Genomic DNA, 19,285 nt, shown 5'->3' with positions numbered 1-19,285 from the left:
ATGAAACTGCCTTCTTATAGTACACATACTCATGTGTAGTGTGTGTGAATTGAAATAAAAGTGTTTTAAAATAATACTTGATATTGACCATACGTGACGATGAACTCTGATATTTATCTAGTGTGCCATATTTTTATGAGGACAGAACAGAAACTCAAAGCAAAAAAGATCTACTTATGAAACCACTGCTTAACTGTGGCCCCACAATTTGAAAAGTATTATTTTAAAGGAAAGTATTAAAAGTTTCTATTAATTAGAGCTTAGAGTTCATTATAATATTTAGTTTATTAGTCTGGTTTATTAATTGTTAACACTTCTGCTGTTAATATTTTTTTAAATGCATTTTTTCAAAGGGGAAAAAGATTTGTTGCAATGAAAGTTGTAAAAAGTGCCCAGCATTATACGGAGACAGCCTTGGATGAAATAAAATTGCTCAAATGTGTAAGTACTACAAATATGTGAATAATATAAGAAAGGTTAATGACATAATTTTACAGAGGACTTTTTCTGAATTTTACTAAATTAATTGAATTTATTATTTATAAATTCAAATACTGAATCTTTTATTTAAAAAATTTTTTCTTTTATTAAAATAGTTTTGGTTGGTATAGTGGAAATGACTTTCAGTCTTAAACACTTATGTTCTTGACTTTGTTTTTCTTTCTCTAGGTTCGAGAAAGTGATCCCAGTGATCCAAATAAAGACATGGTAGTGCAGCTTATAGATGACTTCAAGATTTCAGGCATGAATGGAATACGTATCCTTTCTGACAGTTCTGTTGCTTCCTAATGGCTGAATTAATATTCTAGTTTTTCTTTTCAATTTTAAAAAATGTAAATATTTCAAGCCCTTATAAACGTACGTCTGCTCTGCTTTATCACTCTCCACATGAAACCTGTAGTGTCACCATATTATATGATTCTTGAAAGATGAAAGCTTCTTAATTATAAGATGAGTTGTTCCTTTTCCTTTTTTAATATGGAGGCCTTACTTCTAGTTTTGGAGAAGAAATGTGTCTTTCAAGTGAAGCAAGGGCATCTCATGACCTCTTCTTTTCTTTGGAGAATATAATTTTTAACTATGCTTCTCGTCAGTTGTTTGCATGCTCAGTAGCTTTGGAGGTGAGGCTCAGCAGTGTGAATGGGTGTGGAAGGAGTTATTTTCCCTTTCTGCCTGGGGCATTACTAAAGGGTAGCCCAGGAGTGGCAGTGACAGCGGAGTAATCTGTAGTTTAGTGTCGTTGGCACAAGTGGAGGGAAGAAATAATGTCTTTAGTTTCCAAAATGCTGTTTCTGTATTTTAGTGTTGGATCCTCTGAGTTAGCTCTTTGTGTGATTGACCTAGGCAATGCCTTCATTTCCCAAGGTTCAGGAATACTGGACTGTGTATTTGTAGTCCTTTGAGGGCCAGGAATGTGTCAAGAGCCAGGGTCTTTTCCTCCTTCCTGATCTTTTATTCTTCCATTTGTCATCTTTGGAACAGATCCAGCATTTTGATGTTTGACCTGTTGAAGCTTCAGAAACCTGAGGGCAAACTTCTCCCAGCTTTCACCCCAGAATGACATCCTGTTTGTGCATCTGCTAAGTCCTGATTCCTCCGGGAAGCACTCCCCTCACACCTGGTGATTTGAGGAGGTTTTTGTATTTCTTATAGGGATTGGATTCGAGGACACTGGCAAATTCTGGTGACTGCTGATGTTGCCTCTTCTTTGCCTTAAGATCCTTTCTGTTAGCCGCAGGGTGCATTTTCCCTCTTGATAGATGGAAAGATGGAACTGGTCCTCTGTCCTGCTCTCCAAGTGAGCCTGTTTATGGTAGGTGGGGCAGCCCTTGCTCTTGCATCACATTTGGAATGTTGTTAAAACAGTTGATAGAGAGAGGGTTTCTTTGGAGGAAACACCTAATTTGTAGGTCAGTGGAGTTGATTTTTTGATATATATACTCCAGTGGCTTTCAGTGCTTTGCGAATACTCTGGTGATAATTTAGAAACCTTGGGCCTTTGCTCTATGTCTGCTATTAAGTTTAGACTTTAATTTCCATTTTTTTTTTAAATGAGTTTGGGAAATAGTAAGGAACTTCTCGCTTTAGATCATCTATGCATAAGTCTGTAGCACATTTGTTTTCCAGTTTTGTAGGAATATTTTTCTTATTAAAGATATTTAAAGCAATAGTTACTATGATGATGTGCTTTAATAGATCTAGAGATTACATAAAATATTAAATGACCTTTTTATAGTCCATATATAGGCCCTAAAGGGTTTCAGAGCCATTCATTTCTGAGTGAATGACATGTTTATATTTACATTAGAGACTTTGATGGGGCGTAATTCTGGAGGGCCAGTGGTTGACTAGAATTTCTACTTTTATAAAAAAATGACAACAGATTCCTGAGACTTCATTATTATAGGTTGTTCTTATGACCATGCCATGTCCTAAATTGTGATCATACGTTCTTTAAAACTTAAATAATTAAAATTTTGATCTAGTGACCCAGTGAAAGATGCTATTGAAGGAAAAGGTTAAATGTCTTCACTGTGTTTGGTAAATTTCTGTTTTATAAAATGTTTTATGTGATGATTGGATAGAAATTTAGGTAGGCAGGCAGGACACTTAAGAGGGGCAAGTTCTCTTGTTCTTTCCCTCATGGGTTTCTGTGAGGTTTTATAAAGTGTACATCAATACTATCAATAATAGTCTTGCTCATTTTCATTAAGGCTTATTGTCAGGAGGAGTGTGCTGGATGGAGGAAGCCCACAGGTAAGTATTTTGTCAAGTCATGACTCTGCCACCTTTACCCTGTGTCAGGCAGGAAGGGTGTTAGACTCGCTGAGGTTTACTTGCTTCATTTCCCCCATTGTTATGTTAGTTAGTGAAGCTCCTCAGTTGTGTCCGTGTCTGACTCTTTGCGACCCCATGGACTGTAGCCTACCAGGCTTCTCTGTCCATGGGATTTTCCAGGCAAGAGTACTGGAGTGGGTTGCCATTTCCTTCTCCAGGGAATCTTCCTGACTGAGGGATCGAACCCGGGTCTCCCACATTATAGGCAGATGCTTTACCGTCTGAGCCACCAGGGAAAGTCCCATTGTTATGAGTGCACATTAAATCCTATATGGTACATAATAAGTATACTTAGTAAATGTTAGATTTTTCTGTTTAGGTGAGAAACAGTAAGCAGCCATTTTCTTCTTTTTAAATTTTTTATCTTGGCTGCACTCGGTCTTTGTTGTGATCTGCGGGCTCTAGTTTTGTGTACAGGCTTAGTTGCTGCATGAGGGATCTTAGTTCCTGGACCACGGAGCGAACCTGTGCCCCCTGAATTGGGAGCGTGGAGTCTTATCCACTGGGCCACCAAGGAGGTTCCACACTTTTGATATTATTGATAGTATTGATGTACACTTTATAAAGAACTAATTCTTTTGCCAAGTGCCACAGTGATTCTGCTTTCAGTAATTGTGTCACTCCAGGAATTGCATCCAGAAATGATCCTTAACCCTGTCCCAGATGTCTGCATGGTCTTCGAAGTGCTTGGCCATCATCTCCTCAAGTGGATCATAAAATCCAACTACCAAGGCCTCCCAGTACGTTGTGTGAAGAGCATCATTAGACAGGTGAGACTTATGACTGCAGGCCGCATCCTCTAATACCTACTGGCCAGCCTTTCAACACAAATTACTGTTTGTTTGTTTTAAAATATTTATTTTTTTTGGCTGTGTTGGGTTTCAGTTGAGCCCCAAGGCCTGTGGGATCTTAGTTCCCCAACAAGGCATTGAACTGGCATTTCCTGCATTGGAAGGCAGATTCTTAACCTCTGGACTAATAGGGAAGTCCCAGATTACTGTTTTGTTTTGTTTTAAATAAAAGTAAAAAATATGTACACAGACACATATCTCCCATTTTAAAGATACATATATTACAGTGCTAAACACTATGAACTTGTTAAATCAATTTTATATTGATATTTACCTAATGATAAACTATTCTGTCTTATGAAGAGAGTAATATGTAAATGTCAAACACACGTTTCTTTTGGCATCTGAATTTTTTTTCACATAAATGATGCAGTAAAATAAGAAATCGTTTTATCCAATAGCATTTACAAAATGTTCCACTTAGAAGATAACACAGATAAACATGTAATGTGTTGTTTTTATTTGCTATTTCTTAGTATTTGGATGAAGGGTAAATGAAAGATAATCTAAGGAATGTTTAAGTTATATAGGGAATATTTGTACTTTTTGCCTTGACAAAAGAAAAAGACCCTTCAGTTAGGGTCTGTCTGAGTGATGATAGTTAAGCAGATGTTATAGAAATGGAAGTATCCATATATGGAAGATCTCCTTCTGATTCGAAATGCTTCCCAGATTCAGTTTTCTGCATGGAACATACCAGTCTTTGACTCACTGTCCTGAGAGCCTAAGGTGGGAAAGTTGTGGATATGTCTTATTCGGGATTACCTATTCTGATATAATGGATAATATCTGTGGATATTTCTGCAGTGTAAGTAATATCAAGGAGGTTGCTTGGTTTACTTGAGAAGAGGACTATGTGGTTTGGTTCTCTTTTTTTGGTCCCAGAGCCTAAAACTTGAGCTAGATCTGCCTGAAGATTCTATACCTGAAATATAGACCTTGATCCAGAATTCTTAAATATGAAAAGAATCAGGGAATGATTCACAGTTAGGGAATTGTGAATTTTAAGATCTGAGTGTCTGAAGAAGAAGCTTCCTGACAGTTGTAGAGGTATTTGCATGTTGGCATATGTGTGCAGGTTTTTAAATTTTTAAAAAAATTGGAAGCTGAATTTGTTTTGTTAAAAGCACCCTGGATATTGCTTTTGAAATTGTGTATAGGTCACTCTATTTATTCAGTATGTTGTTCATGTTCATCTCTTTATTTACTTTTGTCTTTTTTGTACTGCAAATTGGCAGCTTATCTTCTAACACTGTAGATGGTACTTGAGAAGAGGCGCTACGCTGGCCTCCCCGGGGAGGACTGGACTCCCACACTGGAGTGTGCATGCACGTGTGCCTAGTATGGATCCATGGGGAGCTTTTGTTTAATATATCTGTTCCCTTGTAGGTTTTAGATAGTAGCATTTTAACTCATTATTTTAACATGCCTAACATCGCAAGTGAAAAAGCAATAACTTTCCTTTGATTTAGAAGACGATTCATGTTAAGGGAAAATGTTAATTGGAATTTTTTGATCCCCGAATGTCGCTTTGGTATACGTAACTATTAGTGTCAAATCTAAACTTTGAAAAAAAGAATCTAGTTAAAATTTTGAAAAAATTTGTTATCTAATGTAAATTTTCTACTTTATCTCTGATAAATCCTGGAAATATTGAAAGATTTACATATTTTTTATCTTGATGGAAGGAAAATGCCCATTTATTTTTCTTGTAGTTAAATTTAAAATTAAGAAAAATGCACAGTAAGAAACAACTTATTATTTATGACAATTCTTATTTCTAAATATGAAGTTAAGAAAGCATGTGTGTATAGTTCTTTAAATTGGAGTATAATTGCCTTACAGTGTTACATTAGTTTCTGCTGTACAACAACCCAGAATCAGCTCTACATGCATACATCTCCTCCCTGCTGAACCTCTTTCCACCCCTCTGGGTCATTTTAGTGCCCCGGACTGAGCTCCCTGTGCTACATGGCTGTATAGCTAGCTTCCCACTAGGTATCTTACACATACAGTGTATAATGTCAGTGCTACTGTCTCGATTCATCCCACCCTCTACATCCCCCACTGTGTTCACAAGTCCATTCTGTACATCTACATCTCTGTTCTTGCCCTGCAAGTAAGTTCATCAGTACCATTTTTATAGATTCCATATATATGCATTAATATACAATATTTGTCTTCCTCTTTCTGATGTATTTCACTGTGTATAACAGACTAGGTCCATCCACATCACTACAGATGACTTAGTTACCTTCCTTTTTATTGCTGAATATGTACATCTTCTTCATCCCTCATCTGTCGATGGGTATCTAGGTTGTGTCCATGTCCTGGCTATTACAGGCAGTGCTGCTATGAACATTGCAGGACAGGTTTTACATATTTTAACAAAGTTCATAATTTCAGAAATAACAGCTTGAATGTATATTACACAGGTTCTGTCATTCCCTACTGTTGCCTTAGGTGTCGCTACAACTTAAGCTGGCAGTGTTGGGAGAAGATGAATTAGCAGAGGAACCAACAATATTTATTTTGTATTCCAGAATGGAAAACCAAAATCTTGCCATTCTTAGCTAATAAAAATGTCTCTAAATCTAAATAAGATGTTCTTAAAGTGTATTGAAACTTTAATGCATACTTACTGATTTCATGAATGCAATCCTCACTTTAATTTATGTACACTGCTCCTTAGAGAGTAAGAACTTATGTAGTATTTTATTGGTCTAGAATAATTTCAAGATGAAATTTTGATTTTATGTGGTCTGCACTTAGTTCTTGTAGGCATTGTTAGTAGAAGCTTTGTTTTTCTTTAATTTGATCCCATCTTTAATTTTCTTTTAAGAAAAATACCATGAAATCTGGATTTTTTTCCCCCCTCTAAACTTACAACTCTCAAAGTAGTACATTGTTATATATCCCAGACAATAATCTCTCTGCCTGAATTTCCTTTCATTCTCTTTGAGTCACCCTCTGGGTTCAGTACTTTTGATTCCTGGGTAATACCGGGAAGATCCTTTATTAATAGACCCACTCAGCTCTGTTACTCTGCAGGATACAACAGAGTGGGCCACCTTTCTAATATTCTCTCACTGTGCGGCCTCCTTCACCTCTGAAGTCCAGTGCAGCTAACAGTGTTTCACTCATTCGCTGTTGCACCCATCCCTCTCCCCTGGTCACCTAGCCACTGATCCCTTTTGGCCATGTATGTTTCTCGTGGTATTCCTTTTGTTTCCAGCACCATCTTTCTTAGTGGTCCTTATCATCTCACCTTTTCACTTCAATTTATTCTGTTGACAGTTATTTTCCTCAGTAAAACTTCGCTTTAATAATTCATATCCTTATGTAGAAACCTTTAGTGGCATTCTGTTGCGTGTTCTGGAAGATCAATATTGTTGACTTTCGTGAAGCAATGTATATAGTGATGTAGAATTTGGGTGTTGGTGTTAAATATAATTCTGTGTGTCCTCAGGTTCTGAATCCATGGATTCCACCAACCATGGATTGTAAATATTGAGGAGAAAAATTTGAGAATGTCTCAAAAAACAAATTTGAATTTGCTGTGCAGACAACTATTACATAACATGTACATTTTATTTACAACTATTTATGTAGTATTTACATTGCGTAAAATACTGTAAGTAATCTAGAGATGATGTAAAGTATGTGGGAGGGTGTATGTAGATTACATGCAAATACTGCTGCCCTTTCATTATAAGGGACTTGAGTGTCTGGGGCTCTTGGTATCCACAGGGGAGGGTGGATGTCCTGGAACCAAACCCCTGTAGATTCTGAGGGACAACTGTATACGCTACTCCAGCTAAAGAACTTTGGCCAAGTTATATAATCTTTTTAAGTCATAGTTTCATTATGAATAAGATGAGAATAATAATGGTACCATCATTATTATTGTTATGGTATAAAGGGATATTGCTATAATAATTACGAATATTTGTTCAGTGCTTACTATGTGCAAAGCATAATTTTAAGTACTTTGTAAATTTTAATGCATTGAATCCTCATAATAAGTCTATGATATAGGTTTTTTGTGTACTTTTTCTTTTCTTTTTTTCTTCTTTTTAATGGAAGTGAAACTACAGTTAAGTAATTTAGCCTTAGTCAAGAAGCAACCAGTGTGTATGGTGGAGCAGGAATTCAAACCCAGGTAATGTGGGTTTGGAGTGTATGTGTTTACCATTTTTTCCAAGCAACAAATAATATCTTTGGACTTGTACATAGCTCGTGTCCAATAAACGTTAAATCATAGCTCTTCTTATGAACCTGTTTAAGGTCTTCTACCATCTGATGAAAGTCCATGTTTCCTTTACAAACCCTGAATCAGCTCTTATCTCCTGGCAGGTAAATCTTTCCTTATTGATTAATTAATTAATCATTTTTTAAATAGAGATTTGTTAGTGTCCTTCCGGTACACAGTTTCCTTTCTAGAATCACCCAAATTAGGGTTATCTTATGAATATTCAGAGATGTCCCAAGCATTTATAAACATACGCTGCTTTACCAGGATTTTTGTACATGAATTTTTTCTACTTTTCTCTAGGTTATTTAGAGAAAGTGCTTACTTTGCTATTTTTTTAATCACCGCATCTTTGATTCATTTCTTTTGTCCTAGGCTGTAGAAAATAACCGTTCTTTCTTTTCTACCATGTTTATAAAGACACAACCAAAATTCCACTTCTATGACAAGGCTTCCCATACTCGCCCATTAAGAGTGGTATTTTTTCCCTCCCCAGGGAAGGATGGCTGAAGCCTGCACTTGGTTCTTTCTTAATGATTACAGAGCCTTATATTGTAAGCTAATGTTTCTCACCCCTGGCACTATTGACATTTTGGACTGGATAGTCCTTTTTTTAATTTCATGGCTGCAGTTACCATCTGCAGTGATTTTGGAGCCCAAAAAAATAAAGTCTGACACTGTTTCCACTGTCTCCCCATCTATTTCCCATGAAGTGATAGGACCAGATGCCGTAATCTTAGTTTTCTGAATGTTGAGCTTTAAGCCAACATTTTCACTCTCCTCTTTCACTTTCATCAAGAGGCTTTTTAAAGTTCACCTTCACTTTCTGCCATAAGGGTGGTGTCATCTACATATCTGAGCTTATTGATATTTCTCCCAGCAATCTTAATTCCAGCTTGTGCTTCTTCCAGCCCAGCGTTTCTCATGATGTACTCTGCATGTAAGTTAAATAAGCAGGGTGACAATATACAGCCTCGACGTACTCCTTTTCCTATTTGGAACCAGTCTGTTGTTCCATGTCCAGTTCTAACTGTTGCTTCCTGACCTGCATACAGGTTTCTCAAGAGGCAGGTCAGGTGGTCTGGTATTCCCATCTCCTGCAGAATTTTCCACAGTTTATTGTGATCCACATAGTCAAAGGCTTTGGCATAGTCAGTAAAGCAAAAATTGATGTTTTTCTGGAACTCTCTTGCTTTTTTGATGATCCAGCGGATGTTGGCAATTTGATCTCTGGTTCCTCTGCCTTTTCTAAAACCAGCTTGAACATCTGGAAGTTCTCGGTTCACATATTGCTGAAGCCTGGCTTGGAGAATTTTGAGCATTACTTTACTAGTGTGTGAGATGAATGCAATTGTGTGGCAGTTTGAGCATTCTTTGGCATTGCCTTGAGGATTGGAATGAGAACTGACCTTTTCCAGTCCTGTGGCCACTGCTGAGTTTTCCAAATTTGCTGGCATATTGAGTGCAGCACTTTCACAGTGTCATCTTTCAGGATTTGAAATAGCTCAACTGGAATTCCATCACCTCCACTAGCTTTGTTCGTAGTGATGCTTTCTAAGGCCCACTTGACTTCACATTCCAGGATGTCTGGCTCTAGGTGAGTGATCACACCGTTGTGATTATCTGGGTCGTGAAGATCTATTTTGTACATTTCTTCTATGTATTCTTGCCACCTCTTCTTAATATCTTCTGCTTCTGTTAGGTCCATACCATTTCTCCTTTATCAAACCCATCTTTGCGTGAAATATTCCCTTGATATCTCTAATTTTCTTGAAGAGATTTCTAGTCTTTCCCATTCTGTGTTTTCCTCTATTTCTTTGCATTGATCGCTGAGGAAGATTTTCTTATCTCTCCTGGCTATTTTTTGGAACTCTGCATTCAAATGGGTATATCTTTCCTTTTCTCCTTTGCTTTTCGCTTCTCTTCTTTTCACAGCTGTTTGTAAGGCCTCCTCAGACAACCATTTTGCCTTTTTACATTTCTTTTCCGTGGGGATGGTCTTGATCCCTGTCTCCTGTACAATATCACGAACCTCCATGCATAGTTCATCAGGCTCTCTGTCTATCAGATCTAGTCCCTTAAATCTATTTCTCACTTCCACTGTATAGTCATAAGGGATTTGATTTAGATCATACTGAATGGTCTAGTGGTTTTCCCTTTCTTCGGTTTAAGTCTGAATTTGGCAATAAGGAATTTAAGTCTGAATTTGACAAAATCACTGCAGATGGTGACTGCAGCCATGAAATTAAAAGACGCTTACTCCTTGGAAGGAAAGTGATGACCAACCTAGATAGCATATTAAAAAGCAGAGACATTACTTTGACAACAAATGTCTGTCTGGTCAAGGCTATGGTTTTTCCAGTGGTCATGTATGGATGTGAGAGTTGGACTATAAAGAAAGCTGAGTGCTGAAAAATTGATGCTTTTGAACTATGGTGTTGGAGAGGACTCTTGAGAGTCCCTTGGACTGCAAGGAGATCCAACCAGTCCATCCTAAAGGAGATCATTTCTGGGTGTTCATTGGAAGGACTGATGCTGAAGCTGAAACTCCAGTACTTTGGCCACCTCATGCGAAGAGTTGACTCATTGGACAAAGCCCTGATGCTGGGAGGGATTGGGGGCAGGAGGAGAAGGGTACGACAGAGGATGAGATGGTTGAATGGCATCACCGACTCGATGGACATGGGTATGAGTAAACTCCAGGAGTTGGTGATGGACAGGGAGGCCTGGCGTGCTGCGATTCATGGGTTGCAATGACTCGGACATGACTGAGCAACTGAACTGAACTGAAGTCTTTTTTTGGACTGGATAGTGCTGGGGCTTCCCAGGGGGCTCAGACGGTAAGAGTCTACTTGCAATGCAGGAGACCTGAGTTCAATCCCTGGGTCAAGAAGATCCCCTGACAGGAGTGGCAACCCATTCCAGTATTAGTCATATCCTCATTAGTCACATCAGGATGATAATATGTAATTTGTGGCTTTCTTGTGGAGATGAATTTGGAGGGATTGCCTATAAAGTTTTCGGCATAGTGACCGGCACAGGGTAGCTGCTCTGTCTGCCCGGCTGCATTGTGAGCACCCTGTGACCCCGACCACGTGTTATGGGTTCCACATGTCTTTGTAGCTTCCTTCATGTTGTAGGCAGTCAGGAATGAGAGGTTATCTTTTCTTAAGTAAGAAATGTATGTTCCTCTTACTGTACAAAGTGGCTGACCTTTCTGTGATCTGATGGGCCTGTAGATAAACGTTCCCACTTAGTTTTGAGATGTCCCAGCATAATTGAATCACTTGCTTTTCCAGGGTTTCCCATACACTATTACCAGTCCTTTGATCGTTTTTTAGCTGTCCTCATTTAGTCCTGGTGACCTTGTGCAGGGTCGGGAGGGGCCATCCTCTGGTGATGATGGTGAGAACACTCCCTTGCCTCCCTCCAGGTGGCTTCTCTGAGCTCAGGTGTGGGTCTATTCCCCCCCAGCCCCAGCGTTCATTTCTTTTTCTTTTAAAATCAGCTTTATTGAAGTCAGTTTTAGGTTTAGCTTTTATTTCTAGAGCCGAAAGAAGAAATGGTGCTGTGATGGCGGTGTTTGTTATCTGTGGTGCATTGAAGATATACCTCAGGTGATGGGGTTCTAAATGCTGTTGCTGTTCTTTAAACACGGCTTTTACTTTCCTATGTAATCGAAAAGGTAGCGGATATTTCACTTTTTAAAACTTTATGGTTTAATTCGTTGCCCTTACCAAAAACCTTGTGAATAAGTGACAGCTTACCATTAAATGAGGCTTGGTAAGGGCACAGTGACTTTGCTATAATATGCAGGTACAGCATGCAGCCTGGGATTTTTGTATCATCATTACTCTTTCTTTTATCATGATTATCACAAACATGGATTATGCTCTTGCAGGCACTCCCTGTTTTAAGTTCTCTCTTTGTGTTATGCTGTCTAGTCCTTACCACAGCCTTAGTAGGAGGCTAGTGGTGTTATTACCTCCACCCTGAAGGAGGTATTAAAAGCTTCTCCAGGTTCCACAGTTATTGTGGGAATCAAGGCTGGAATCCGGATGGTGTGATCCAGACTCTATGCTCCTGACTGCGGGCTAGTGTTGGTATGGAATGTCTACACAGGAAGATTCGGAAGCATTTTACATTATAGCATGTCTTGTGAAAAGTGTGCATTCATGTTTCTGGTGATGGTTTACTTTTACATTAATAGTGCAACTAGCAATTAGATCATTTTAAAAGTACATTACTTAATTGGTGATACATACTGCAGTGTGTAAGCTAAGGGACTTTCCAAATGCCTTCCTCTTTCAAACCCACCTCCTGGGGGGCGGCTGACTTTGCAGACACAATGAAGAATCAGGTCCCCACCCAGCAGGCAGTTTTCATGAATTTGTCAACACTTATTACTTATTTACCATTTAAATTATCTCACTGGTCCTAGTTACCAATGAATTCATTATGATCAAGCCAATATTGTTCAATTTTTAGAATAGAAAATTGATTGGTAAACATTTTTATGCTCTTGGATTTGCCCATGTGGTAGTACATGTGATTCTCTACTAACCTGAATTCTCCTCCTCAGAGTGCTGGGTATGCAAGTCAGAAATTCGGGGAAGCTGCTCTCTTCAAGGGACTCGAGCCCCTTCTGCAGCTTGTGCCTCTGCGCTGCTGCAGTGCTAGGCAGTGTTTTATCTTTTGACCTGACTGTATTCAGAAGTGAAGTACAGCTACTTAACTTTCTTTTTTTTTTTTTTTTTTTTTTACTTAACTTTCTTATTAATTTTCACTGGTCAGAGTTGGAAAGAACAAGGAGCAGAGGGAGATTTCAGGACAGAGTGGATGAGGAAAGCGTCCGTGGACCTCATGCTTGGTGGTTGTGGCAGGTGTTTCCCACACTTCTCATTCAGTCTAGCATGTGCTTGTCGGAGCGGCTTGCAGCATTTACCTCTTGTCTGTCCTCTGTCCTGGTGAGGAAGAGAGATCGTCTGGGAGCTTTAGCTTTCCCAGGAGTGAAGCCTCGGGCTTGAGGAACGCCCTCTGCTCTTTCCCTTCGTGTCCACAAGGACCAGTGTCCCCGCGTGGTGCTGTTGCCCTCGGCGCTCCCTTGTTCGGCCAGCCCCTCTGCTGCTGGTCGGGTCTCCCTGGTGCTGGTTACGAGGCCTTGCCCACATCATCAGAGGTCACCCCCTCTCCTTGCCCAGCGTCCTTTGTTCTGGTGTGGCAGAAGAAAGGCGCCCATGTTGTGACCAGATCAGAAGAGAATGTGCAAAATTGCTCTTGTTCTGTTTCTCTGTGCAGTTTAGAATTTGGGAGGAAGCTTTCTGTGGGTGGTGAGCAGGCCCTGGGAGATACCTTCAGGTGAAACCTCCATGTTATTCCCAACTTACTCCTCCCTTTCTGTATGTGACAGGACCGATTTCTAGCACACCGAGGTGGAAAGGAGCTAGTTTATGTTGTTAACACCAGTAATAAATGGTCCTTCACATGGTTCATAGGTGCCTAGACAGAAATATTAGAGACTGTCCTAACCAAGTGCCTTATTTTACAGCTGAATTTGAGATCAGGGGAGGGAAGAGACTTAATCTGAGCCATAGCTAGTCAGTTTCTGAACCAGAACTGAAATCTGGCTCCCAGCCCAGAGCTCTGCCTGCGGGTCTGCACTACTGCTGCCTCACACGGAGAGGATCGGCCCCTGGCCCTGGGGTGTGAGCCGGCGCCCTGGAGTGGGATGCAGCCTGTTCCTGGCCCATCTGTGGTTACTTGACCTGGGGTCTGATGATGGAGCAGATGGCAACGAGGATCTCTGCTGCCTCCTGCTGATGAGGCCCAGGATGTTTTTTAGGCAAGAGGTACACACATTTTTTGGTAAGACAAGTGAGGCTACCGAGGTCTATCCTTGACCATGAAATTTGATTCATTGATTTTTTTTTTTATTGTCATAATATTTGGCATAAATTTTTGTAAGATTGCCTATCATTTTTTGATTCTGGATTCTGGGATACTTAACTGCTTTAACTTCACTGGCTGAGACCAGAAATGCTATTTTTGAAAATAAAATCATTCTTACAGCTATATATTTAAAAAATAAATATTAGTATTCATTAAAAGAATCAGAGTTTATCAGGTAGATCCCATTCATATTATAGATGGGAGAAATGAGACCCAGAGAAATTTAATAAGTGACTTAGTGAAGTTATATTTATTAAGTCAGTATCAATACAAGTCTTCTGACTTAGTTCATTTTACCATTTAGTTTGAGCTTCTTGTGAGCTAGACATTGTACTGTGAGTTCTTCATACATTATTTCTAATTCTTTCCATATTTCTGTCTAATGGATAATGTTCCCCCTTTTATAAGTAAGAAAATGGAAAGGTCAGGCAGCTTAAGTACCTTGCCTTGTGAATGAGTGATTGAGAAGTAATGCAGGAATGGTCTGAGTCCCAAGGTCATGATTTAACCGTGCTCCATGCTCTCTCTTAGCTGTTTCTTCAACATTTCCTTTATCTTAATTAGTTTATCCCTGAAAGTGATAGTCTTTTCCTTGTGTTCAAGTCTTCTCTTTATGTTTGTTGTTAGACATAAGCAATGCTTCTTGAGGAAGGTTAACTGGGTTGAGTGCAGTTGTTGTTCAGTTGACCAGTCATGTCCAACTCTGTGACCCGTGGACTGCAGCACACTAGGCCTCCCGTCCCTCACCATCTCCCAGAGTTTGCACAAGTTCATGTTCATTGCATCAGTGATGCTGTCCAACCATCTCATCCTCTGATGCCTTCTGCTCCTTCTGCCCTCAATCTTTCCCAGAATCAGGGACTCTTCCAATGAATCGGCTGTTTGTATCAAATGACCAAAATACTGGAACTTTAGCTTCAGCATCAGTCCTTCCAGTGAATATTCAGGGTTGATCTCCCTTAAGATTGACTGGTTTAGTCTCCTTCCTGTCCAAGGGACTCTCAGGAGTCTTCCCCAGCACCACAGTTCAAAGGCATCTTTGGCATTCTGCCTCTACAGTCCAGCTCTCACAACCATACGTGACCACTGGGAAGACCGTAGCCTTGACTATACAGACTTTGTTGGCAGAGTAATGTCTCTGGTTTTCAACACACTGTCTAGGTTTGTCATTGCTTTCCTTCCCAGAAGCAATCGTCTTTAATTTCATGGCTGCAGTCACCATCCGCAGTGATTTTGAAGCCTAGGAAGAGGAAATCTGTCACTACTTCCACCTTTTCCCCTTCTATTTGCTATGCAGTAATGGGTGTGGATGCTATGATCTTAAATCTTTTAATATTTAGTCTTGACCCAGCTCTTTCACTCTCCTCCTTCAACCTCATCAAGAGGCTCTTTAGTTCCTCTTTGCTTTCTGCCATTTAGAATGGTATCATCCATATATCTGAGGTTGTTGATGTTTCTCCCTCCTATCTTGATTCCTGCTTGTAACTCATCCCACCCTGCATTTCTCAGGTTAAACAAACAAAGTGACAGCAGACAGCCCTGTCATACTCCTTTCTCAATCCTGAACCAATCAGTTGTTCCATACAGGGTTCTAACTGTTGCTTTTTGACTTGCGTACAGGTTTCTCAGGAGACAGTAAGATGGTCTGGTATTCCCGTTGCTCTAAGAACTTTCCACAGTTTGTCATGATTCATAGAGCCAAAGGCTTTTAGCATAGTTGTTGACACAGAGATAGATGTTTTTCTGAAATTCCCTTACTTTCTCTATAATCCAGTGAATGTTGGCAATTTGGTTTCTAGTTCTTCCTTTTCTAAACGCAACTTGGACATCTGGAAGTTCTCGGTTCACATAATGCTGAAGCCTAGCATGCAAGATTTTAAGCATGATCTTCTTAGTATGGGAGATAAATGCAATTGTCTGATGGTTAGCACATTCTTTGGTATTGCCCTTCTTGGGAATTGGGGTGAGGATTGACCTTTTCCAGTCCAGTGGCCACTGCTGGGTCTTCCAGATTTGCTGACATAATGTAAAACGTTGATGGCATCCTCTATTGAAGTGAAGTCACTCAGTCGTGTCCAACCCTTTGCGGCCCCATGGACTGTATGTAGCCTACCAGGCTCCTCCATCCATGGGATTTTCCATGGAAAATGGAAAAGTGGAGTGGGTTGCCATTTCCTTCTCCAGGTGGTCTCCCGCATTGTAGGCAGACACTTTACCATATGAGCCATTAGGGAAGTCCTGTCCTCCTCTAGGGATCTGGATAGTTCTGCTGGAGTTTCATCACATTCACTAGCTTTATTAACAGCAGTGCTTCTTATGGCCCACTTGACTTCACACTCCAGGATGTCTAGCTCTGGGTGACTCACCACACCATCGTAGTAATCCAGTTCATTAAGATCTTTTTTATACAGTTCTTCTGTGTATTTTTTTCCATCTCTTCTTGACCTCTTCGGCATCTACTAGGTCTCTACCATTTTTATCCTTTATTGTGCCCATCTTTGGGCAGAATGCTCCCTTGATGTTTCCAGTTTTCCTGAAGACATCTCTAGTCTTACCTCCTTTGTTGTTTTCCTCCATTATTAAACACTGTTCATTGAAGAAGGCCTTCTTGTCTCTTCTAACTGTTCTTTGATTGGTGCTTTTACTTGGATGTACCTTTCCCTCTCTCATTTTTCCCTTCTCTTTGTTCTCCTGCTATTTGTAAAGCCTCCTCAACTAACCACTTTGCATTCTTGCTTTTCTTTCTCTTTGGGATGGCTTTGTTCGCCACCCCCTGTACAGTACTATGGACCTCTGTCCATAGTTCTTCAGACACTTTGTCATATAGATCTAATCCTTTGAATATACTTGTTACCTCTACTGTGAATTCATACAGGATTTAAGTAATACCTGCTGGCCTAGTGTTTTTCCCAGTTTTCTTTAGTTTAAACCTAAATTTTGCTATCATAATCTAAGCCACAGTCAGCTCCAGGGCTTGTTTTTGCTGACTATATACAGCTTCTCCATCTTTGACTACAAAGAATGGAAATCAGTTTGATTTCAGTATTGATCATTTGGTGATGTCCATGTGTAAAGTTGTCTCTTGTGTTGTTGAAACAGAGTATTTGCTATGCTAATGCAGAATTCAGTTAGCCTTTGTTTGTCCCGCTTTATTTTTTGTTCTCTAAGGCCAAACTTGCCTATTATTCCAGGTATATCTTGACTTTCTACTTTTGCATTCCAATTCCCATTGATGCATAGAATATCTTTTTTTAGGTGTTAGTTCTAGGAGGTCTTCTAGGTCTTCATGGAACTGATCAGTTTCAGTTTCTTCGGCATCAGTGGAATGAGCATAGACTTGAATTACTGTGAGGTTGAATGGCTTGCCTTGGAAATGAACCGAGATCATTCTATCATTTTTGAGGTTGCACCCAAGTACTGCCTTTCAGACTTGTTTGTTGATTATGAGGGTTACTCTGATTCTTCTATGGGATTCTTGCCCACAGTAGTAAATATAATGGTCATCTGAATTAAATTCGTCCGTTCCCGTCCATTTTAGTTTACTGATTCCTAGGACGTCGTCGTTTATTCTTACCATCTCCTGCTTGATCACTCACAACTCACCTTAATTCATGGACCTAATATTCCAGGTTCCTATGCAGTAATGTTCTTTGCAGCACCGGGCTTTACTTTTGTCAGCCAGACACATCCACAACTGAGCGTTGTATCCACTTTAGCCCAGCCACTTTATTCATTCTATTAGTATTTCTCCTCCACTCTTCCCCAGTAGCATATTGGACACCTTAGACCTGGGGGACTCATCTTTTGGAGTCGTATCTTTTTGACCTTTTTAAATAGTCCATGAAGGTTCTCATGGCAGGTGTACTGGGGTGGTTTGCCCATCCCTTCTCAGTGGGTCACATTGTGTCAGAGCTCTCTGCTATGTATGTCTGTCTTGGGTGGCCCTGGATGGCATAGCTCATGGCTTCATTGAGTTATGCAAGCCCCTTCGCCACGACAAGGAAGTGATCCATGAAAGGAATTAAATATCTGAAACCTTAAATTCTTACTGAGAACACTTTGCTCAAGTGTCTCATTTTCATTGAAATTCATTTGAACACATTTGGATACTGGATTGTATTAACTGGATCTTACCTAAGTATCTTCACACACAGTGAAACAACCCAAGAACTATCAAAGAACTAAGGTGGAAAGTTAGGAGCAACTTGTTCATGAGATGGTAGTGAAAGATATTTTTGGAAATATGCTGACATTTTAACTTTGAGTTAATATTTGATGACTGAAGTGAAATTTTAGTTGAAATAATTTAAAATAGTTTAAACTTTCTAAAAATCTTATTCCTTTTCCTTCCACAGACTGGAAGTCATCAGTGTACTTGCCCATTAATTTCTTGTACTTCTCAGAATTTCTCTCACTATTCATATGTAAGAACTCCAAGTGATACTTCAGTTTGCACAGAGAAGATGCATGAATGCCAGTGAATATATATAGGCTCATTGAATTGTGTTCCCTTCAGAATTATAACCTTATTCTCTATGGAAACGTATATTGACATATTTCCTACTGTTGGTCCTTTGACATTTTAAACATAATTTAGACATATTTTAGTTGAAGTATTATCTAAAACATTAAATATTAATTTTAAGGTAAAAAAGTCAAAGCCTTGTGGAGATAGGGAACTTTGTTTATTGCTATGTATCGAACATCTATAAGCATATGCAGCCTGTTATAGGAGCATAAGTGATGCTCAGTCAGTGAGGTCATGTGAAAGCATTTCCAAGGAAAAGTTTTTTTTAAATGAATGTAAGGATTTTCATCTTGGTTGAGAGACTCATGTTCCTTCTGCTTTCCTTGTGAAATCTCTGTGCCTTCACTTACTAATGTTTTGTCATCTTAAGATTGTTTGGTATTCCCTGGTGGCTCAGCTGGTAAAGAATCTGCCTGTAGTGTGGGAGACCTGGGTTGGATCCCTGGGTTGGGAAAATCTCCTAAAGAAGAGAAAGGCTACCCACTCCAGTATTCTGGCCTAGAGAATTCCATGGACTGTATAGTCCATGGGGTCACAAAGAGTCAAACATGACTGAGGGACTTTCACTTTCAAGATTGTTTAGCCAGAAACTGAAGGTAGACAGAAGCGTTGGGTTTTTGCTGAGAACTTTTCCGAGTTGTTTGGTATTATATATCTTCTGTTTGTCTTTTCCTCACTTCCTTGTCTAATGTGATCAAGACCACCAAATGACTTAAAATGTTTGAATGAAGATGTTTATCAAATGCTAATGTTTATTGAGCATGTAGAATTTATAATATATGGGAACATGAACTGTATTTTAAAATATTTTTTTCCTTATGAAAAGAAAGAATTCCCCTCTTATGGAAATAATTCCAGAAAAACTTT

At 39.5% G+C, this 19,285-nt stretch overlaps 1 protein-coding gene across 4 annotated transcripts in view; it reads left to right on the top strand.

Moving 5' to 3' along the window:
- SRPK2 (SRSF protein kinase 2) overlaps positions 1–19,285 on the top strand; it is a 236,880-nt gene that overhangs the window by 188,832 nt on the left and 28,763 nt on the right. For all 4 annotated transcript variants that reach the window (XM_065938561.1, XM_065938560.1, XM_065938558.1 and 1 more), the window contains exons 5-7: positions 354–441; positions 670–757; positions 3,502–3,608. In XM_065938561.1, the coding sequence (XP_065794633.1) occupies positions 354–441; positions 670–757; positions 3,502–3,608 (283 nt within the window). The remainder of the gene's footprint in view (positions 1–353; positions 442–669; positions 758–3,501; positions 3,609–19,285) is intronic.

Source organism: Muntiacus reevesi, chromosome 6 (genome assembly GCF_963930625.1).
Source record: "Muntiacus reevesi chromosome 6, mMunRee1.1, whole genome shotgun sequence".
Taxonomy (NCBI): domain Eukaryota; kingdom Metazoa; phylum Chordata; class Mammalia; order Artiodactyla; family Cervidae; genus Muntiacus; species Muntiacus reevesi.
Note: the sequence above shows the minus strand (reverse complement) of the source record. Positions and strands in the feature narration are given on the sequence as shown.